The sequence below is a fragment of the Carlito syrichta genome, unplaced genomic scaffold (genome assembly GCF_000164805.1).
Source record: "Carlito syrichta isolate Samal-C Ts95f unplaced genomic scaffold, Tarsius_syrichta-2.0.1 Scaffold153566, whole genome shotgun sequence".
NCBI classification, from domain to species: domain Eukaryota; kingdom Metazoa; phylum Chordata; class Mammalia; order Primates; family Tarsiidae; genus Carlito; species Carlito syrichta.
In genome coordinates this window covers 205459-229861 of record NW_007097662.1, presented here as the reverse complement: position 1 = coordinate 229861, position 24403 = coordinate 205459, and the positions used below count along the sequence as shown (strand labels likewise).

Sequence of the window (24403 nt, the reverse complement as noted above, 5' to 3'; positions counted from 1 at the left end):
GTGCCGTAGCTCACACCTGTAATCCCAGCACTTTGGGAGGCCAAGGCAAGAGGATCGCTTTTGGGCGGGGTGTCGGAGACTCACTCTGCCATCCAGGCTGAAGTACAGTGGCATGCTGCTCACAGCCACCACAGTCTCAACCTGCTGGGTTCAGGCAATCCTTCCACCTCAGCCTTCCAAGTAGCTGAAACTACAGGCATGCGCCACCACACCCAGCTAATTTTTTGATTTATTGTAGAGAGGAGGCCTTGCCATGTTGCCCAGGCTGATCACGAACATGCGGGCTCAGGCAAGTCTCTCGCCTAGGTCTCCCAAAGTGCTGGGATAACAAGCGTGAGCCACTGTGTCCTGCCAAGAGGATCATTTGAGCCCAGGAGTTTGAGACAAACCTAGGCAATATAGCAAGATATCATCTCTACAAAAATAAAAAATTAGGTGGACATGGTGGCATATAACTGGAGTCCCAGCTACTTGGGAGGCTGAGGTGGATGAATCACCTGAACCCAGAAGGTTGAGGCTGCAATGAGCTATGATCATGCTACTCCCCTCCAACCTGGGCAACAGAGTGAGACTCTGACTCACAAAACAAAAACAAACAAAAAACTTAACAGGGAAAGACTGAATACTTTCTTTTTTTTCTTTTTTGAGTTGGAGTCTCACTCTGTCACCCAGACTAGAGTGCAGTGGTCACTCCCAGCCACCGCAGCCTCAACCTGCTGAACTCCGATGATCCTTCTGCCTCAGACTTCTGAGTAGCCGGAATTACAGGTCTGTGCTACCACGCCCAGCTGATTTTTTGATTTATTGTAGAGATGAGGTCTCACTGCCCAGGTGGGTTTTGAACCCGCGAGCTCAGGCAATTTACTCACCTCAGCCTACCAAAGGCACGGGATTACAGGCTGAGCCACCAAGCCCAGCTTGAATACTTTCTTTCTAAGACCAAGAACAAGGCAAAGATATTTGCTCCCACCACTTCTATATAACACCGTACTCAAGAATCTAGGTAAGAAAAAGAAATAAAAAGCATCCAAATTGGGAAGGAAGCAGCAAATTATCTAAATTTGCATTCTACATGATCTTCTGCATAATTTGATGGAAACTTCAAAAAGTTACTAGATTAAGTGAACAAGTAAGTTTTCAGGATATCCCTTTAATACACAAAAATAGATTGTACAGTCATGTTGTTTAATGATGGGGATACATTCTGAGAAATGCAACGTTAGGCAATTTTGTCATTGTACAAACATCATAGAGTCGGGCTCGGTGGCTCAGCCTATAATCCCGCACTTTGGGAGGCTGAGGTGAGTGGATTGCCTGAGCCCTCGGGTCCGAGACCCACCTGGTCAACTTGGCGAGACCTCATCTCTACAATAAATCAAAAAATTAGCTGGGCATGGTAGCGCACATCTGTAGTTCCAGCTACTTGGAAGGCTGAGGCGGAAGGATCGCCGGGGCTCAGCAGGTCGAGGATGTGGTGGCCGGGAGCGGCCACTGCACTCCAGTCTGGGCGACAGTGTGAGACTTCAACTCAAAAAACAAAACAAAACAAAAAAACATCATAGAGCATACTTACACAAACCCAGATGATATAGCTTACTATATACCTAGGCTGTATGGTATAGTCTATTGCTCCTGGGCTATAAGCCTGCACAGCATGTTACTGTACTGAATACTATAGACAATCATTAACACAGTGGTAAGTATTTGTATATCTAAACATAGAAAAGGTATGATAAATATATGGTATCGCTGGGTGGCTCATGCCTATAATTCCAGCACTTTGGGAGGCCTAGGTGAGAGGACTGCCTGAGCCCATGGGTTCAAGACTGGCCTGGGCAACTTAGTGAGACCTCATCTCTATAATAAATCAAAAAATTAGCTGGGCATGGTGGCACGTGCCTGTAGTTCCAACTACTTGGAAGGCTGAGGCTGAAGGATCGCATGAGCCCAGCAGGTCAAGGCTGTGGTGGCCAGGAAGGTACCACTGTACTCCAGCCTGAGCAACAAAGTAAGACTCCAATTCAAAAAAAAAATATATATATGGTATACATTTTTTTAAAGGTACATGTGTATAGATCACTTACTATGAATGGAGCTTGTAAGACCAGAAGTTGCTCTAGGTGAATCAGTGAGTAATGAATGAATGTGAAGGCCTGTGACATTACTGTGTGCTACTGTAGACTTTATAAACACTGTACACTTAGGCTACTAATTTATTGAATAATTTTATTTCTTCAATAATAAATTAAACTTGGCACTTACTATAACTTTTTTTTTTAGAGACAAAGTCTTGCTCTGTTGTCTAGGTTGGAGTGCAGTGGTACCATCATAGCTCACCGTAACCTTGAACTACTGGATTCAAGCGGTCTACCCACCTTAGCCTCCTAAGTAACTAGGACAACAGGTATGCACCACCAAGCTCAGCTAATTTTTCTTAAAAAAATTTTTTCCGCCAGGCTCAGTGGCTCAGCCTGTAATCCCGTGCTTTGGGAGGCCAAGGTGAGTGGATTGCCTGAACCCACGGGTTTGAGACCCGCCTGGGTAACTTGGCGAGACCTCATTTCTACAATAAATCAAAAAATTAGCCAGCCATGGTAGCGCACGCCTGTAGTTCCAGCTACTTGGAAGGCTGCGGCAGAAGGATCGCCGGAGCCCAGCAGGTCGAGGCTGCAGTGGCCAGAAGCGTGCCACTGCACTAGTCTGGGCGACAGAGTGAGACTCCAACTAAAAAAAAAAAAAAATTTTTTTTGCAGAGAAGGGGTCTCACTATATTGCCCAGACTTGTCTCAAACTCCTGGCCTCAAGAGATCCTCCTGCCTTGGCATCCCAAAGCACTATGATTACAGAAATAAGCCAGCCTAGTTTTTGTTTTTGTTTTCTTTTTTTTACTTTTTAAACTTTACTGAAAACTAAGACATGAACAGACACATTAGCCTAAGCCTACACAAGGTCAGAGTCATCAATATCACTGTCTTTCACCTCCACATCTTATCGCACTGGGCACTAGAAGGTCTTCAGAGTAACACTCATGGAGCTGTCATCTCTTATGATAACAATGCCTTCTTTTGGAATACATCCTGAAGGACTTTCCTGAAGCTGTTTTACAAATTTTTTTGTTTATTAGTAGAAAGTACGCTCTAAAATAACAATAAATAGTGTAGTAAATACATAAACCAGTAACATAGTCATTTATTATCCAGTATTATATACTTACTATACATAATTTTATGTATTATATTTTTATACAACTGGCATTACAGTAGGTTTACATCAAGATCACTGCAAATCTGTAATGTATAGTGCTACTACATAACAACATCATTAGATGACAGGAATTTTTCAGCTCCATTATAATCTTATAAGACCACCATCCTATATGAGGTCAGTAGTTGACCCAAACATCATTATGCAGGGAATGACTGTATTTTCATACAAATGGACATTGAAATTTAAAAAATAATGCCATCTACAATAACATCAAAAATATGAAATACTTGAGGGTAAACTGACAACAGATGTAAATAAGATGTACACCGAAAACTAAAAAATACTGCTGAGAGAAATTAAAGAAGGCCAAAATAAATGGCATGATATATCTTATTCATGGGTCAGAAGACTAAATATTGTTAAGATATCAATTTTCCCACAATTGGTGTATAGGTTCAATGTAATCCCAACAGGCTTTTTTTTTTTTGGTAGAAATTGACAAGCTGATTCCAAAATTCATATGAAAATGCAAAGAACCTAGAAGAGCCAAACAACTTTGAAAGAGAAGTATAAAGCTAGAGAGCTAATACTACCAGATTTCAAGACTTTAAAAAGCTACAGTAATCAAAAAAGTGTAGCACTGGCATCAACACAGACAAATAGATCACTGAAACAGAACACAGAATACAGAAATAAATACATACATGTGAACTGATTTTGCAAAGGAATTTCAGAGAAGGGATAGCCTTTCTAAAAGTGCTGGAACAAGTGAATATCCATATACAAACAAACAAAACCTTGAATTTATAATTCACACCACAACAAAAATTAACTCAAAATGGATTGCACATCCATATAAAGCCTAAAACTGTGAAACTTTTAAAAGAAAAAATAGGAGAAAAATATTTGTGACCTTGGGTTAAACAAAGATTTTTTTGGATAAGACACTAATAGCACAATCCACAAAAGAAAAATGAATTGGACTTCACAAAAATTTAAAACATTTTTTTAAACATTTTCAAACAAAGCTTATTTTGAAAGTATATGAGAGAGAAATAAGAGAAGATTCACCTCCCCAAGGTAGGGGAGGGGGCCAAAGCTAAGGAAACATGGCAGCCATAGCTCAAAGAGCCACGTGGAGACACAACAGTTCAACAAAGCAATGGTAAAACATCATTTCTTAATAGTATATTTTGAAATGTAGAAAAGATAAGCCATAAACTAAGGGAAAATCTTAGCAAAGCATGTATCTGATAAAGGACATATAGCCATCCAGTATGTATTCTGTATGTCAACTAAACAAAGAACATATATCCAGATAAAATTAAGGCACTATCAAAGCTCAACAAACAAACCACTGAAATAGTGAGCAAAAGATATGAACACACACTTTAACAAAAAAGATACATGAATGCAAATAAGTACATGAAAAGATGCTCAACATTACTAGTCATTAGGGACATGGAAATTAAAATCACAAGGAGATACCACTATATGATTAAATGACTAGAATGACTAAAATTTTTTATTTTTTTATTATGAAGATGTGAGGTACAATTCAGGGTTAGGTATACAAACGTTGATTATGCAGGTACCCGTGTAGATGAGGTATACCCCTCCCTTCCCCAGCAGTTTCCCTCAACTGCCAATCCTAAGAGTTTCCCACTACTGCCAATAGCTTTCTTATAGTAGTATAATTGTTCAAGGTCTGCTTATGAGTGAGAACATATGGTACTCTGTTCTTTGTTTCTGTGATAGATCACTGAGTATGATCAACTCTAAATCCATCCAAGTTGATGCAAAGTCCATATGTCTGTCCTTCTTTATGACCGCATAATATTCCATTGTGTATATGTACTGCATTTTTTTTATCCAGTCCAGCTTCGATGGGCAACATGGTTGGTTCCATGTTTTTCCTATTGTGAATAGAGCTGCAACAAAAATATGTGTGCAGGTATCTTTTTTGTAAAAATGATTTGAGTTCCTCCAGGTATATTCCCAATAAAGGAATTGCTGGGAATGACTAAAATTTAAAAGACTGATCACAACAAATGTTGACAAGGATGGAAAAGAACTGGAACTCTCGTATGCTGCTGGTGAATATGTAAAATAGTACAAAGACTTTGAAAGACAGTATAGCAGTTTCATAAATAGTTAAATATATACCTACCATTTGATCCAGCCATCCCACTACTAAGTAGTTACCTCAAAGAAAAGGAGATATATGTCCATACAAATGCTCGTAATACCATTATATGTAATAACCAAAAAGTATAAGCAACCAAAATGTCCATCAGTGAATGACTGGATAAACAAACCATGATACAACTATATAAAGGAATACTACTTAACAATAAAAACAAATTAACTATAGATGCATGCAACAACACAATGAATCTCAAAATAATTATGCCGAGTAGAAGAAATCACACAAAAAAGAATATGTATTGTATGGTTCCACATATTGAAAAAATGCAAACTAGTCTATAGTAACAGAAGGCAGATCAGTTCAGGAAGAGATAGGAGAATACGTTCACTATCTTGATCATGCTGATGCTTGCATGGCTACATACATATGCCAAAACTTATGCAAATGTAAACAATTCATTTGCAACTAAACAGCAAATGATAGACAACCATTTTCCTGTAAAATTCTTTATTATAGTCTTCAATTTCTTCTCTTGATTTTAAAGATTTAAGTAAGATTGTATACAGATTTTACTTGAATTCACAAAGTTCTGAAAGATATAGGATGAAGAGAGGACATAAAAATATAGAGTAGTACACTAAAAGAAACCAAGCTGTATTATCCATCAATATAGTATTTAGTCTTCCTCTTGAAAGAAATTCTACTGGCAATTTGTTCCATGAAATAATTCATGACACAATGGTTAGTGAAAAATAGTAGTATAAAGGTATAATAGTATACCTTTATAATAGCATAATAGTATTATAATATTAATAGTATAATAAGTATAATAGTATTAATAAGAATATAATTAATAATCATATAATTAATAATCATATAACAATATAATTAATAGTATAATAGTATTAATAGACCAGTATAATTACCAAGTTGTTTTTGAGCAACAGCAAACACTTATTGATCATTCTATATATTAAAAGAAACTATAAAAAGGTAAATTTGACTGTATGGATACCAATAAGCCACATCAAAACACACCAATGAAAATTTTTGATGAAGCATGGTGGTTTTCAACTCTAGGCACAATGCAGGATGTAAAAAACTTCTTTATGTACTATGCTGGCCCCTTCTCATACTTTGGTACCTCCCATCATTAACCCTCTCTCCCCAGCCAAACCACCTAATGACATCTCCACTTATCATGTTTCATCTTGGTTTTATCTTTTCTAGGTTAAGTAGTTCCTTCAATAATTCCTGAAGAAAACAAAGTACAAATACTGAAGTGCACATAATACCAAAGCACAGCAATAAAATAAAATTTGATAAATTGGGCTTAAAATTTAAAACGTTAATGCTTCAAAAGATCCTATTATGATTGTGAAAAGATAGCCCAGTCTAGAAGAAAATATCTGCAAGCCACATATCCAATAGGAGACTTGTGTTCAGAATAAAGAACTCTTAAAATAAAAAGACAATCTAATTTAAAAGTGTGCAATGGATTTGAACAGACATTTCTCTAAAGAAAATAGACAAATTACAAGTAAGTATATAAAAATAAGTTCAATCTTGTTAGTCATTAGGGAAATACAAACCAAAATTACAATTATATACTACTTTAGCCTGTTACTAAACAACTGACTGATAGCAGTTGATGGATAAATACTCTTCACCCTTTGGCTGGGATGATTCTGAGGGCCATAACTCTACACTGGATCCCAGGAGTTTCCTAGTGAAACTAAGCTCCAATTACCCATAATAATTACTTCCTTAATAATGTACTCGTCTTTCTTCCTTTTCCTATCTCACTTCCCCACTCCCTAGCCAGTGTTTCCTGGGATCACTTTCTCAAAAAAAGTACTTGTACTAAAATTCTCTCAGGGTCTATTTCTGGAAGGAAACCAAATTAAGACATAAAAATGAAAGAGTGATATGTGGGACTGAGGTTGAAGGCTTGATAAATGAAATGTGAAAAATGGTTTGAGAGAGGCTTCACCAACAATTTGTCACCTATCTCTCCAGTTTCTTCAACTTATTTCTTCAGCATCTCCATTCCCTCTTCATATATTATCCTTTCTCTATAACTCTTACAAGACTTTCTTGACGTTACCATCTCCCTCTAGCTCCTGCCGTTATCTTTAGTCAAGCTTTTAAAGAGTAACCTATTTATACTGTCTTCAGATCATCATTTCCCACTCAGACCTAGATACATGCAATCTGGCTAAAATCTATTAAGTTTACCGTTAATAAAACAAATGACATCCTAAATGTAAAATGTGTTGGATAACTCAGTCCTCATCTGTGACATCTGAAAGTGATACTTTTAAGTAATCTCTTTTTCATGGAGCATTCTCCTAAGGCTCTTATTTTTAAGCTACCACTTTCCTGACTCCCTTTCTGCCTTCTTGAAATGTTTTTCTTAGTCTGTTTTTAAGGACTTTTTCCTCACCTAAGCCCTAACGTGATGGTATTCATTAGTGAACACTATTTCCCATCCTTTTTCTTTATTTCCTCTCTAGTTAACTTCCTCCATGTCCATGGACTATTTCCAGCTTTCTGGAGACACTTCTGATGTACCTCCACCATACTTTGATGGTGATCTCCTCAAGTTCCTACTCTTCCTATACATACTTCCATTAAATAAACTATCATATGGTATTTTTTTTTTTTTTTTTTTGAGTCGGAGTCTCACTTTGTCACCCAGACTGGAATGCAGTGGCCCCTACTGGCCACTGCAGCCTTGACCTGCTGGGCTCAGGCGATCCTTCCGCCTCAGCCTTCCAAGTAGCTGGAACTACAGGCATGTACTACCACACCCGGCTGATTTTTTTATTTATTGTAGAGATGAGGTTTTGCCACATTGCCCAGGCGGGTCTCGAACCCGCAGGCTCAGGCAATTCACTCACCTCGGCCTCGCAAGGCGCAGGATTACAGGCTGAGCCACCGAGCCCGGCTCATATGATATTCTAATTATCAGTATGCCTTTTTCCATTGGTATGCCAGTTTCCTGAAGCCAGGAATTATGTGACAGTCAAAAAGTAGGTGCTCAAAATTTATGTAAATTTCTGAATGACTCTTTAATTTCCTGAATCCTGCCAGATAACCTGCAATATATATTACAAATATAAACTTAATTCCAGATACATGATCCATGAATTTCTCACCTTGCATTTTCTTTGTGTCCTCACTTTCCATGTTTGCCTGTATTCTTTTTCCTTATATTTCATCTATAAGATAAAGGTAATTTCTCAATTTAAATCAGTGTTTGAAATGCCAAAGAAATAAATGTAAAGGGGTTAGGAAAAGAATAGTTTTTCTGAAGACAAAAGACCAGGGAACTACATATTTTAAAATAATAATTAAATTCAATTAACTTAATTAACTTAATGAGTTGAATCTGTAATTTATTAAATGTGTGATATTGGATAGGTTGCTTAACATTTCTAAGGCTCAGTTTCCTCATCTGTAAGATAGGAACAATATTCCTACTTTATTATAGAGATGTTAAAAGAATTACATTCATAAATTAGCCAGGCGTGGTAGTGCGCACCTGTAGTTCCAGCTACTTGGAAGGCTGAGGCGGAAGGATCACCAGAGCCCAGCAGGTCGAGGCTGCAGTGGCCGGGAGCGGCCACTGCACTCGTCTGCACTCCGACAGAGTGAGACTCCAACTCAAAAAAAAAAAAAAGAATTACATTCAAAAACATATATAAATATATGTGGCATTTAAAAAATATTTTTATTACTTTTTTATATGTGGCATTTTAAAGCACTATATGCAGTCAACAAATTTTATTAAACCAACAAATGATTGGGTGACTAATCTGAGGTCTGATTTCCTTATTTTCTTTCCTATAAATCTTTATCCCTTAGTTTCAAATTGGGCACTTCTCCATGAATCAAAGGTTTAAAACACACATACACATACATACACACACACACACACACACACACACACACACACACTCTCTCTCTCTCTCTCTCTCTCTCTCTCTCTCTCTCTTTCTTTCTTTCTCTCTCTCTCTCTCTCTCTCCCCCCCTAGATCTGCATTAATCTTCAAAAGCTAAGCTTAATACTAGTTAACAACTCATGGTTGTTTTCAACATAGTATTCTACCATTAAGTTTAAATATTGGTTTATATATCATTTGTTTATCTATCATTTGTTAGAAGAATTTTTTTTTTTAATAGAGACGAGGTCTCGCTATATTGCCCAGGCTAGTCTCGAACTCCTGGGTTCAAGTAATCTACCTACCTCAGCCCACCAAAGTAAAGGAGAGGCAAGGGAAGCCACTGCCCTTGGCCAGCAGAAAATTTTTTAAATAACTGACAACCCTGATATGGTCTCTCACATGCACACGCCCTACTTTAAAATGCAAAACTGATCATTTATTTATTTATTTTGAATTCAGGGGTCTCACCTGAAGCCTTAACATCCTGGGTTCAGGAGATCCTTCTACCTCAGTCTCCCAAGTAGCTGGGACTAAAGGCTCACAGCTCTATACCTGTCTAACTTTTTTTTTGTAGATATGAGAGCTCGCTATGTTGCCCAGGCGGTCTTGAACTCCTGAGCTCAAGCAATCCTCCCACTTCAGCCTCCCAAAGTTTGAGAACACAGGCATGAGTCATCATGCCCAATCTAAACTGGTTATTTAGAAAATGGATCAGAGGTCATTTTTCTAAACTGTTTATTTAGAAAAATGGATCAGAGGTCAATTAACTTCTTAGAGCAACAACAATTCAGGATTCACAGAACTCTAAAATTCTTATTTATGCCAACACACTATGTTGTTAAAGAGAGATGCCCAATTATCCTTTTTATTTTTATTTTCACTCAAAATGAAAATGAAATTAGTAAGCAAAAAAAAAAAAAGTTTAAAGAAATAACAAGACTTTTTATAAAGTAATATACAAGTATACAAGTATATTACTTTTGCCATTTTAAAATCTAAATATTTAGCCAGACATGGTGGTGCAGGCCTGTAGTTCCAGCTACTTGGAAGGCTGAGGAGGAAGGATCACCAAAGCCCAGCAGGTGAAGGCTGCAGTGGCTGTAAGTGTGCCAGTGTACTCTAGCCTGGGTAACAGAGTGAGACTCCAACTCAAAAAAAAAAGTCTAAATATTATATTAAAATAAAGATAGTAAGGTACATTGTGATACATCCACAGGATAGGATATTGTTACAAGAATATCAATATGTACTAGAAATGTTCAATAGCAAGGAAAAATGCTTATGTTACAAAGTTTACCAAAAAGAGCAACACTCAAAATTTAATCTTCAATTATGACTCCAATGAGATAGAGACAAAAATAAAACTGGATAGAAAGACAACATAGTAACATCTGTCTTTAGTTGGTGGTTCTATGGGTGTTGTATTCCACTGTTTTCTATTTTTCACCCTTTCCTCATCTAACTTTATCCTTATAGCGCTCTCATAAGCTTATTGGGAAGACTAAGAATATTTACAAGGTGTAAAGAACAGAGCCTGGTCTACAATAAGTATTTACCGAATGTTAGAAGTTATTATTATTATAACAGAAAGAGTTTATCCCATTTACAGGTTTCACTCAGTCTACTCCCCAAAACAGTAGTGTTAACTCAAACTCAAATTTCAGTAAGAAAACTAGCTGATCATTACTCATTTGCCTGATCTAGAAAATGTCAGTACCAAAGCTTTTTGAAATCTAAATGTTATCCCCAAATATCAGAAAGATAAATGGCATCTTTCTGTGTAAGCCTAGCAGGGGTGCCACCACTGAATTATTGCCAGTGGATACCCAGCTGGCAATTCTATATGGCGAAAAACGTCCTTTAAAGGAGAGGCAAGGGAAAGGGGGCAATTTTTCTGTTATAATAGTTCAAATGGGTTGGGAAATAACAATCATTCAGGTATCAGAAAAAACACTGAGGGTACCAGCAGTCAGTTCGCTCTACAATATGAAAACTTCCAGTAGACCAGAGGACAGCTCCTCTTCGCCTCATCCCAGGTTGCACAGGTAGAACTAACAGATACACAATCTTTCCGAGGAGAGACGCCAACTCCACCCTGCCTCAATTTCCACTCAACGACACCGTGGCCTGTGGCTCACCTAAACAGCTGGAAGAACTCCTTTGGAAGAGCTTAGGTGGTCCCTCCAGGCTCTTTTCAGCGTTCTCAAGTTCTGCGAGGAACCAGAGCGCTGGTTAAAGATGCAGGTGACCCGGCCCCTGCCAGGGCATCTCCCAAGTCTCCTTACCAGGCTCTCCCCGCTCAGGTGATGTCAGAACACGCGCTCCAGCCCTCATTGCGAGAAATTATCTCACCAGTGTTTCCCACCCCTTCACCTGGGGAAGCGCCCGGGGACTCGGACGGGCAATAAAGGGGTCAAAACCTGCCAGGATCTAGACGCCTGACTAAATGATGACGATTATCTCTTTCTATCAAGGGCTGTGGGGACTGCAGTGTGGGACTGGTATCTGCTCGGGAAAACCCAGCCCTTTCCCCCGCCCCCCCAGTCAACCCATCTCCTCACGCCGACAGGTTAAGGGACCAGTGGGGCGGTGTTCTACTAACTGCCATGAGGGGCTGCCTTGGACAGGCGGGCCGCAACCCTCCTTCCAAAAGGCCAAGAGCCAAGACAGTACCGGGGTGGAGCTAAGGCAGGGCTCGGACCCGCGGGAGCAGAGGCCGTGGTCTTCAGCCTCAAGCAGGAGTTCGCCGGGCGCAGACCTTTCCTCCCTGCCACCACCTTCGGCGCCTGACTAGGTTTCCCGCCCAGCCTGCGAGGCTCACTTCCGTGGGACGGAACTTCCGGCCGGGACGCCCGCCCCTACGCGGAGTCACATGACGGGCTCCTGGTCCTCGACCTTCCCGAGGCCACTGGGGGTAGAGGAGAAGGCCCCCTAATCTCACTGCCCGGGATTCTAGAGCTTACTTTCCTCAGACACGCATTCGCCAGAGCTTAGAGAGCCTGCTCCGCAGTTGAGGTCAGGATGTAGGACGGTGGTCACAAGGCACGCATGCGCACGCGTGGCTGGGCGGCCCCAACCCTCCTTCCGCGTTTGTATCCTTTGCGATGCGCGGTCTTCTCTTGGGTTGCGCATCCTTTTGATGGGTACCGCCGCCTCACAAGGCAGACTCACCAGTCAGCCTCAGGAGTTTAATCTAGGCACACGCCCCTGTTCCTAGACCCAAGGACTGGGGCTCCAGTGGAGCTAACGCCTAACTTTGTCTTCGTGGGCCAGCTCCTTGCTTCCTCCGTAAATAAAATCCACCCTATGGGAACGCTGGGAAAGTGAGGGCGAGAAAGGTCAGTTGGTGAAAAACAGCCAAGCAAGGGGCTTGGCACATTAGGGTCCAAGAAAACCAAATCCCTGTGAAGCACTCTGTAGACAAATCTAACAAGTTTTCACCTAAGAGACTGACCTGCAGCCAGTTTAGGGGCCTTAAGGTAACTAAGTCATATAACACATTCTTCAGCCATAAATAAATCAATCCAGAAACTGGGTACTGCCCTCATTTCTGGATTTCCACTCAGTCTGTGTATACTTTCATCTTGGGTGGGTTTTTTCCCCCTCTGATATGTTGGTGAATAATCCAGTGTGATTAATCCTGAAAATGAAATCTGAGTATATGTAATATAGATATAATGACCATGGATTTAAAGCAGGTGTAGGCAGCAAAACTTTAGTTAAGATAACACGAACTGGAGATAGTCTTGTTTTTTGGTAAAACTATACTTCCTGAAATACTTATTTTAAATTATATTCGTTTTAAAAATAATGATGGTCCTAAAGCTTTCATAGCTAAAATCTGCACAGGGCATAAATTCATTATTGAAAATGGTAAGAAAAAAATATGTTAAACTATTTCTAATGAAATGCAAGAGACATCTATAAGTAGCTTTGACATAGCAAGCCAGTATTAATGAACTCAGTGAGAATGAATAGCTTTTATCCTTTGGGAAAATGACCATTCCCCACTCCCAAGAACAAAACTACATTATTACAAATGAAAAAATATTTATTAAGGAAACAATTTAGCAGCTCTCCTTTAGCAGAATTTTACAGACTAAAGCACAACCTGAAGGAAATAACAGTTTCAGTCATTAACACAATAGGGTGCTTTCCCTACAACTGGAAAGTTGCTGAAGTTTGTGACATGCCACTATAAATGTAAGTATTATTAAAAATTACAAATTGTTTGGTGATTATTTTGATAACCTCTTGAGCAGCAGCTCCTGTAAGGAAAGAGGAGAAAAGGCAGATATTTGAAAAGAGTAAATTTCAAGAGTTAAATAAAAGACTACAATTCTTCATAACTATGTTATTAAAGGGAATCTAAATAGTAGTATGGCTGATCAAACTTTTTTTTTGAGTCAGAGTCTCACTCTGTCACCCAGGCTGGAGTGCAGTGGCACACTCACAGCCATCCCAGCCTGGATTTCCTGGGCTCAGGTGATCCTTCAACCTCAGCCTTCCAAGTAGATGCAACTACAGGAATGCACTACCACACCCGGCTAATTTTTTTTTTTTTTTTTAATTGAGAGACAAGGTCTCACCAAGTTGCCCTGACTGGTCTCAAACCCTTGGTCTTAGGCAATCCTCTTGCCTCTGCCTCCCAAAGTGCTGGGATTACAGGCATAAGTCATTACACCTAGCTTGATCAAACTTTTTAAAGGATACACACAGGTATAAAAGATTCTCAAAGACATACTTTTGCTGCATTTGAATGTTAATTTATATGTTTTACTTTTATAATAAAAAAGGAAAAAGGTATATTTGTTCTAAATACATCTATAATTTAGAAAGGATTTATACTAAATACTGCTAAACTGCTATACTTTCTCAAAACAAAACAAAAAACTACCAAGAAAAAATTTCTGCATCTTTTATCATCTTAAGTTTCCTCTTTTCCAAATATTCTTACTCAATAAAATTTGAGACTCTACTGGACACCAAATACTGTCCTAGGCACCAGGGATACAGTAAGGAAAAGACAAAAAGATTCACTTGCCCTCATGCTACTTTTTAGCAGCAAGAGAGAGAGATAATTTACAAATAAATAAAATATAGTATGTCAATAATGACCATAAGTGCTAAGGAGAAAAAGCAAATAAGGGGTATATGAGTGCAAGAGGAGGAACTCAATTTTAAATAGTGGAGTCAGGGATGGCTGAAGACAACATTTGAACAAAACATAAAGAAAGTGAGAGGACACAACCACAATCATTGTGCAAAATAATTACAGAAGCACACAAGTTAACAAAACCTAAAATTTATACTTTCTTTCTGCTGGAGACAAATCATCCAACCATCCATTCTCTCTGGTTCTATCTCTTCTTAGAATCAGGACTGAATCTGAATAAATAGTAATTTGCCCTTTTCTATGGACTGGCAGTTTACTTTGCTATTTTGGCACAAGAGACTTGGTTTTAGTTCAAAACAAATTATCCAGAATCAGGCTTTAATTTGAATTTGCTTAGAAAATAGTTTTCTTAGGTCTATATCATTAATATATATTTTGAACACTGAATATTATTAATCAGACCTAGATGTGCCTTTAAAACATCAATGATCTAGAAAGAAAATGTGACAAGCAAATAGCTCAGTCTACAGGAGATCACAGGCAGAAGTTGTATTATGAGAGGGCTTTTATGGACTGGATATTTGTGTCTATTCCCCCCTGCCCCCCAAAATTCACATGTTGAAAACCTAATGCCCAATGTGATGGTTGGTATTAGGAGGTGAGCCTTTGGTAGGTGGTTGGGTCATGAGTGTAGAGACCTCACAAACAGGAGTAGTGCCCTTAATAAGAGACCCCCAGAGAGTTAGCTCACCATTTTTTCCATGTGACGAAACAGAAGAAGTCTATGGTATTCTGTTAAAGCAACTCAAACTGATTAAAACAAGGAAGAAGTGAACTGGAAGGAAGGAGGTAAAGGGCGTTTTATGAAAGAGCTAGGCATTAGCAGGTAGGTTTTGGACATACAGAAAATACAAGTTTTTAAGGCACACAGGCCCAGAGGAGCAAAGATCTAGGAGTGGGAAATCAAAGGGTATGGCTGGGAGAAAAGTAAGTAACATGTTAAAACCAAGGTTAGAAAAGCTGGATGAAAGGCCAGGTACAGTGGCTCAAGCCTGTAACCCCAGCATTTTGGGAGGCCAAGATGAGAGGATTATCTGAGACCAGAGTTTTGAAACCAGCCTGGGCAACTTGGTGAGACATTGTCTCTACAATAAATCAAAAAAATTAGCCAGGTGTGGTAGTTCACACCTGTAGTTCTAGCTACTTAGAAGGCTGAGTCAGAAGGATCACCTGAGCCCAGCAGGTTGAGGCTGCGGTAGCCGTGAGCATGCCACTGCACTCCAGCCTGGGCAACAGAGTGAGATTTCAACTAAAATAAAAAAAAGAAAAGAAAAGCTGGGTGAAACCAGAACACAGGTTCTGCAATATCAAGCTAAGGGTCCTGGATTTTTGTGAGGACCATCATAGAGTGTATACGTATTGGTGGGGCAGAGGCTTAGGGACACAATCACAGCTATGCTTTAAAAGGATTAATGATTCTTCAGGAGTTTAAGATGGATGGCAGTGGGAGAAACAGAAGGCAGGGAGACAAGTATAGGAGCTACTGAATAAACTTAATATAATAGCCTGCTTCACTGACCTCCCTAATTAAAATAGCTAAGATGACATAACTTCATATTAAAACAGTAACTGGCTGGCCGGGCACAGTGGCTCATGTCTGTAATCCCAGCACTTTGGGAGGCGGAGGTGGAAGTGAAAAGATTACCTGAGCCCAGGGGTTTCACAACAGCCTAGGCAACTGGCCGAGATGTTGTCTCTACAACACATCAAAAAATTAGCCGGGCATGGTCATGCACATCTGCAGTTCCAGCTACTTGGAAGGCTGAGGCAGAAGGATCACCTGAGCACAGCAGGTTGAAGCTGCAGTGGCAACAGAGTGAGACTCCAACTCAAAAAAAAAAGTAAATAAATAAATAAAATAGTAACTGATATGTAACAAGTAACAGTCTTCTAATCTATGGAACTTACCCCCCAAGAACGCAGCAATAGTGTGTAGCTCAGCAGCTCCATATCGGCAACTACAGGAAAGGACAGAGACATGAATTTAGATTTGCCTTATGACAGGCGAGGTATTATCTCTTATATACCCTAAAAATACTCACAATTCATGAACATAATCATCTTTCACCATTACAGATAAACCATATTCCTGAAGGAAGCCAGTGAGACAAGTCTTCAACTTTCCTATATCTTCTTCAACTTGATAGTTAGATACCCCTAAAAATATAAATTAATTTTCATTAAAATAAATGTGATTCAGAATAATACCTACTTCCTATATTTAATCCAGTTTCAGATATTCTAGTCAGATGTGTATGAAACTGAAGAGCAAAAATAACAAAAAGTATGAGACCAATATTTGCGAATATTGAAACCTATAATCAAAGAAACCAACTAAAATTTAGTAAAAATTTGAGTTTAGTTAAGTCTTTATTGCTTTATACCCAGTGTCTAGAAGAATATCTGACACATAGTGCTCAATAATTACCTCATAAAAGGCAACTGAATGAATGAGAAAGTAATGTCTTATTTATACCCTTTATCAAAGGTATGGTCTTTACTCATCATTCCTAAGAGATTAAATGACACTGAGGACATTAAGTATTAATAGATACTGGATACTTTTCTAAGGACCTTATATGTATTAACTGACTTAATCCTCACAAGAGCCCTATGAAGTGGGTATAATTATCCCCATTTTATAGAAGAGAAAACTAAGACACAAATAGACTAAGTTACTTAGCTTATGCATAGCAAAACTGGGATATGAGCCCCAGCAGTTCTTTTTTTTTTTGAGTTGGAGTCTCACTCTGTCGCTCAGGCTGAAGTGCAGTGACACGTTCACGGCCACCCCAGCATCGACCTGCTGGCCTCCAGCAATCCTTCTGCCTCAGCCTTCCAAGTAGCCAGAACTACAGGTGCATGCTACCACGTCCAGCTAATTTTTTATTTATTGTAGAGATGAGGTCTTGCCAAGTTGCTCGGGCTGGTCTCGAACCCACAGGCTCAGGCAATCCACTTGCCTCGGCCTCCCAAAGTGCTGGAATTACAGGCTGAGACACCGAGCCCAGCCTCCAAGCAGTTCTTAGTGATTAAACTGTAATGTCTCCAAAAGTTAAGCTCTTACTACTACTGAAAGGAAAAATTAACATGATATTCAGGTAATATCCAGAAAAATCCAGCTTTTAACTCCTCTGGTTTAAAAACTATTATCACTACTCTTTCTCATAATAGTAATACCTACCCTTTACTGAGTACTTACAAGGTATATTAAGTGGTTTTCACATGTCATATATTTAACCCTTCCAAAGAGCAGATACTATTACTGCCATTCCATAAATAAGAAAACTGAGAAATGGAGGGAAATAGTGACTCACTCAAGGTCACGAAGAGAGTAAGTGATACAGCTTGGACTAGAACCCAGATTTAAATCCAAAGCCTGTGATTCATGTGGTAGTTAGTCTCCCACAAAGGCTCCCCAATAAATACCCCGTTTATGTCCTTTAGTCCCCTCTTACTCTTAATCTAAGCTGGCCCTATGAAAACAAGAGAACACAACATAAGTGATACTGTGTGACTTCCAAAGTTAAGTCATAAAAAGTCTTATACCTTCCACTAGGATCTTTTGGAATGTTAAATCTGGGGAAGTCAACTGGCATGCTAAAAGCAAGTCCAAGCTAGTCATGTGAAGAGAGACGCTTGACCAGCCCCCAACTTTTCCCACTATTCTGACCAAGGTACAAGTCATATGAGAGAAAATGTTTTCTTGGGTGTCTAACTCAGTCAAGCCTTGAGAATGACTCCAGCCTCAGGTGTCAAGCAACTACATGCCTAACTAAACTGCCTAACTGAGCAGTCAAGCCACAAAATCATAAGATAGTAATTTATTGTTTTAAATCACTAAGTTTTGGCCGGGCGCGGCAGCTCAGCCTGTAATCCCGTGCCTTTGGGAGGCTGAGGTGAGTGGATTGCCTGAGTCCGCGGGTTCGAAGCCCACCTGGGCAACTTGGCAAGACCTCATCTCTACAATAAATCAAAAATTAGCCGGGCATGGTAGCATGCGCCTGTAGTTCCGGCTACTTGGAAGGCTGAGGCGGAAGGATTGCCGGAGCCCAGCAGGTCGAGGCTGCGGTGGCCAGGAGCAGCCACTGCACTCCAGTCTGGGCGATGGAGTGAGACTCAACTCAAAAAAAAAAAAAAAATCACTAAGTTTTGAGGTGGTTTATTATACAATAACCAAAAGACATTCTAATCAAATAATAAAAGTAAAGCAATACACATTTGGTGTTTGTTCCTCTTTTTTCTTCTCGTAAGCTTGCTCATTAAAACTATAAATACTGGGGACACACTGCAACAGCTGGGGCAACAGGTTTTATGATACCCCTGGAATGTGTTACTATGCAATAATCTTGCACAATTAAAATTATCATCAAGAATAAAAATAGGCCGGGCTCGGTGACTCAGCCTGTAATCCCAGCATTTTGGAAGGCTGAGGTGAGTGGATTGCCTGAGCCTGCGGGTTCAAGACCAGCCTGGGCAACTTGGTGAGACCTCGTCTCTACAATAAAAAATTAGCCAGGCGTGGTGCACCTGTAGTTCCAGCTACTTGGAAAGTTGAGGTAGAAGGATCACCCGAGCCCAGCAGGTTGATGCTGGGGTGGCCATGTGCATGCCACTGCACTCCAGTCTGGGAGATGAAGTGAGATTACAACTCAAATAAAATAAAGAATAAAAATATTCTGAGCAATTATAGATCTTTGCGAGTACTCCAATTCTCCAATGACTATATTTGCAGATGATAAAATATATACTCAACAAAGAAATCACTACATCTTCAGAGTTCTGAGTTCAGAAGTTACTGGCATACTTCCTATGGCTTTCCTATTCCATTAAATTAAACTCAGTGTGAATCTGAGTTGCAAACTATGGAAACAGACAGAAAAAAAAGTTTTTTCTATACATATTCAACCAACATTCCCCTATAAAAGTTTAGAATCAAACATTATTTGCAAATAGTTATACTTAAAAAACAAATAGTTCCTCACTGGGGTGAATTAGGTATAATTTGTTTACAATGTGAAATTCAAGCAACACCATTGTAAACACCCTGAGAATGCTTTAAGATTTAATTTGAATGTTTATTCAAGATTTTATTATATTAAGTAATTCAATTACTATTCTTACCTGGATATCTACCATGCTGTTTATGAAATCTATCAACAGCCCGTAACATTAAGTACAACACTATTTCACTATCTGGATTGTCCATGCTGGAAACTGAAAGGAAAAAAAAAATCAGTATAATTTGAGTAATTTGCAACATACAAACAATAAAGAGCTAAATTTACTACGCACTCAAGATTCAGGATACAAGACAATTTTACCATTAAATTTAAGTATTTTGGTGACAATAAAATAGGAAACAGTAAATATTAATAAATTAGGGGATTTACATTAAGATATAATCCAGTGTTCTTATGGACTATTAGCTGGAGTCACACAATTTCTACTAAAGTAGTAACATACTGATTTTTTTTTTAAGTAGGAGTCTCACTCTACCTCCCAGGCTGGAGTGCGGTGGCACAATCACAGCCTTCCACAGCCTTGACCTCCTAAGCTCAGAGGATCCTTCTGCCTCAGCCACCCAAGTAGCTGGAACTACAGGTACACACCACCGTGCCTGGCTAATTTTTTTCTTTTTTGTAGAGATGAGGTCTTGCTATGTTGCCTAGGCTGGTCTCGAATTCCTAGTCTCAAGCAATCCTCTTGCCTCATCCTCCTTAATTGTTAGAATTACAGGTGTGAGCCACTGTGCCTATCATGACTGTAACTCTAATTTATATCATACAATGGACTCAGAGACCTAAATATGATTTTGTGTATAAGTTTTATATAACATATATAAATTATAATTACTTAGGTTTCTAGAATTTTTTTTTTTTTTTTTTTTGAGTCAGACTCTCAGTTGGTTGCCCAGGCTAGAGAGTACAATGGCATGTTCACAGCTACCATAGTCTTGACCTGCTAGGTTCAGGCAATCTTTTTACCTCAGCCTTCCAAATAGCTGGAACTACATGCGTGCACCACCATGCCTGGCTATTTTTCGATTTATTGTAGAGACAAGGTCTCACCAAGTTGCCCAGGCTGGTCTTGAACCCCTGGGCTCAGGCAATCCTCTTGCCTCTGCCTCTCAAAGTGCTGCAATTATAAGCATGAGGCACTGCACCCAGCTTAGAATAAAATTAGAGTATAAGTATTTACATTATCTTTTATATTATCACCATAAGTTTAACACTATTATACACAAAATATTTATCTTTTAAATTAACTAAAATCAGCCAGCATCAGATGACTATTAGACTTACTAATTTCATCCTTGTTAACTGTATCCAAACCATATTCTTCAGCTAATGATCGACATCTTACCACTCGAAGAAATGCAGAATTGCTGCCTGAACACAGGAAAGACATTATGGAAGTAATGGTTATGACAGGTGAATATTCTGAATCACAGGTCACTTTAAGAACAGGACATTTTGTGTATACTCTTCACAGACGTGGGAATGTGAAGAAATGTCTTATATTTGGTGCTAATGGTTAGCAGAGAAGGCACTAGAACACAAGCCACCTTAAATTCATATCCTTAGTACTACAAGTTCAGGGCTGAGGAAGGAGATGGTACTCCTTGGAGCCTCAATTTGCATGTGTACAGTGAGGATGATACTGTTGATCTTTGAGTTGTTCTATGGATCAAATGTGACACCTGTATAAAGTGTATACCTAGCACAATGCCTAATATGACTCAGGCAATAGTCATTTTCATTATTATAATGGATAAGTAGTCCATAAGGAGAGAATGTTATGTATTGTGCTCTTGGTATATGTAAGGATTTTTTTTTTAACTTTGTGTTATGAAAATGTTCAAACATACCCCAAAGTAAAACAGAATAATAAACACTCAGCTACCCAATAACCAACTTTTAAACCAGTATTATATAATCTAATAGAACAAACACTAATGCAGAAACAAGGTACAAGACTAGTAGTGCAACACAACATTAAAACTGAGCCTAAACAGGTAATTGTGGAAAAGTCATAAAATGAAAAGCTAGGATGAACTTATTTTTGAAAAGGGGAGCATGCAAAATAAACATCTACAAGAACTAGGGGCAGTAGCTACAGAAAAGTCATCAGATGGCATGTGAAACAGAATTAGTATTTTGAAACTGACTTTTAAAAAAAAATGCTTTTGGCCTACTGAAGAGTTATTGAGAAGACCCCACAGGAGCCTAACCATTCTGAAACTAGCCAGCAAAATTCTTAACCCCATTACAGTCATTTGACACAATTTAAAATGTGTATTTAAACCAATACCATCAAATGTAACTCAAGACTTCACACTCAAAGTCTTCAGACAAAAAAAGTCCTAAATTACTTAAAATTTAAAAACAAAATAATTCTGTATTAATGACAATTTTCAACTAATTGACTTTTATGCCTTTTTACTATTACCATAGGTAAATAAGCTCTACCTCTGAACCAGTCTTAAAATATTCTCTATTTATATTAAGAGAGAAACAAACTTTACCCAATAGTTTTATATATATATGACACACACACACGAAAAATTTTAAATTTCAACCATTTAAAATTCCTGGGAACATTTCTTATAACACATTTATATCATGCAAAATAAGGAAGGTAATTCAAGAAAACTTACAGAGTAATTTTAATTCCTTCTCTGAAATGGACTCTGGTGCCTGTAAAGAGATAAATACAGGTTTTGCTCCAGTTTAAAAGAGAACAAAGGGCGCAGCACAAAGCCAGTCACTGTGAGATAGAAAGGCTTTCTCCAAGAGCTGGGAGAACAATTTTAAAATATCTTGTTTCCTTATAACAAGCCTTCCCATCAGGCAGGCAAATGAGAATGCAGAGCCAGTGTCATGCTTTCTCCCAGTACTAACCAGGCCTGACTCTGCTTCTGACCACGAGATTGGGTACGTTCAGAGTGGTATAGCTGCAGACCAGTGCCAGGCCTTCTATCTCGAAAACTTTTCTAGCTGGAGTTATGTGCTTAGGCCTATATGGAAAGCCATCATCAAAGAAACAGTGGACCCAGCAGCTTACCTGGCCGATGGACTGCAGCAATTTGGCAACATGATTGCCCACAGCAGCAGCATCTTTCTTGGCTTTTTCACGGTAACTGAAGAACAAAAACAAAAAGCACCTATTAACTAATTTTAAATTAGCAAAATTTAAATTATCACTGTGAAGTAAAAAAAAATATTTATTTGCTTTACATGGAAAAAACACAGGTCTGAAAAAATATTAAATGTGAAAATGTCAGGAAATACTACCAGCAGCACCTACAAATGGTTGGAAATCTTTCCAGTATTGGTAACAGACTCTTGGAGCCCACTAAGAACTAGGTTCCCTCTCTCTAAAAGACTCTAACTTAAAAACTGCCTTCCTAGAGGGATCCATGATGCAGGTTTCTGTAAGAGGACCTGAGAAAATATGTTACTGAAGAACACGATTATCTCTTTGAAGTTAAGTCCAGGCTGTGCACAGTGGCTCACACTTGTAATCCCAGCACTTTGGGAGGCAGAGGGGATAGGATTACCTGAGCCCAGGAGTTCAAGACCAGCCTGGGTCACTTGGCGAGACCTCATCTCCACAACAAATCAAAAAATTAGCTGGGCATGGTGACACACGCCTGTGGTTCCAGCTACTTGGAAGGCTAAGGTGGACGGATGCCTGAGACCAGCAGGTCGAGGCTGCAGTGGCCATGAGCATGCCTGGATGACAGACTGAGACTACGACTCATAAAAAAAAAAAAAAAGAAGAAAAGCTAAATACATTAAAACTGGTGATCTCCAAATTCATGTAAAAATATTCTTTAGGCCTGAGCCCGTGGGTTTGAGACTCGCCTGGGCAACTTGGTGAGACCTCATCTCTACAATAAATCAAAAAATTAGCCGGGTGTGGTAGCGCGCACCTGTAGTTCCAGCTACTTGGAAGGCTGAGGCGGAAGGATCACCGGAGCTCAGCAGGTTGAGGCTGCGGTAGCTGGGAGCGGCCACTGCACTCCAGCCTGGACGACAGAGTGAGACTCCAACTCAAAAAATATATATATATTCTTTAGGTCTATTTACATATCATCCTCTAAAAATGATCAGTGTTTAAGCTTAGTATCTCTCATTTAAGGTCATACTTTTTCTATCCACAATTGGCCTTTCCCAAGTTTTAAGTAGTTGAACTCTTAGGCTATTTGTTGGTCAGTGACTGAGATGAAGAGAGCAATTTGTTAGGGGAACAGAAATCTCCTGGATTTAACAGCACCATGCCCCAACTACACAGGAGTAATGTTCACTGAGACCCATCCCTAAGACAGTCTGTGTTTAGGTTAATGATACCTGGATAGCAGGTGTCTATCTGTAGTCATAGACTATAAATTATGAAACATGAGTGATTAAAAAAAGTCATCAAAACTGACCTTCATGGTTTTAAGTTACTGATAAAAGGCAATACAGGGCTATGGCTAAGAGTATAGACTCCGATGCTATGTTTCATGGGATTCTGCAATTTACCATCTATCTGAACCTGAATAAGTTACCTTTTCATTGCCTCAGTTTCCTCACCGAAAATGGGGACAATAACAGTATCTTAGCGAGAGATAAGGTTGTTGTGAACCTTACATATATTAATATATTAAATTGTTAATACATAGAGAATCATTTATTGCACATAGTAAGTGATCAAATGTTAAATTTTATGAAATATGAAAGGAAAAAAATTTGCCTTCTGGGGATATACAGTAACTCTATGCTTTCTGTAATTTCCACTCAATTTTGCTCTGAACTTGAAAAAAATCTGCCACTTAAATTCTTTCTTTTTTTTTTTTGGAGTTGGAATCTCACTCTGTTGCCCAGACTGGAGTGCAGTGGCCGCTCCTGGCCACCGCAGCCTCAACCTGCTGGG

General features: G+C 39.0%; 2 protein-coding genes across 7 annotated transcripts in view; both read right to left on the bottom strand.

Annotated features, from left to right (window-relative positions):
* The window catches only part of TERB1 (telomere repeat binding bouquet formation protein 1), a 55980-nt gene extending 44476 nt beyond the window's left edge, over nt 1-11504 (bottom strand). Inside the window, exons 1-2 of the mRNA XM_008050650.1 lie at nt 11445-11504; nt 8518-8580 (exon numbers count right to left, since the gene is read on the bottom strand). Coding sequence (XP_008048841.1) covers nt 8518-8548 — 31 coding nt within the window. The 5' untranslated portion in view covers nt 8549-8580; nt 11445-11504. The remainder of the gene's footprint in view (nt 1-8517; nt 8581-11444) is intronic.
* A 1835-nt stretch (nt 11505-13339) lies between these two features.
* The window catches only part of NAE1 (NEDD8 activating enzyme E1 subunit 1), a 40781-nt gene continuing 29717 nt past the window's right edge, over nt 13340-24403 (bottom strand). For all 6 annotated transcript variants that reach the window (XM_008050648.1, XM_021708892.1, XM_008050645.2 and 3 more), the window contains 7 exons: nt 22550-22625; nt 22143-22182; nt 20788-20874; nt 19607-19699; nt 16525-16639; nt 16391-16440; nt 13340-13574 (listed from right to left, as the gene is read on the bottom strand). In XM_008050648.1, coding sequence (XP_008048839.1) covers nt 13465-13574; nt 16391-16440; nt 16525-16639; nt 19607-19699; nt 20788-20874; nt 22143-22182; nt 22550-22625 — 571 coding nt within the window. In that variant the 3' untranslated portion in view covers nt 13340-13464. The remainder of the gene's footprint in view (nt 13575-16390; nt 16441-16524; nt 16640-19606; nt 19700-20787; nt 20875-22142; nt 22183-22549; nt 22626-24403) is intronic.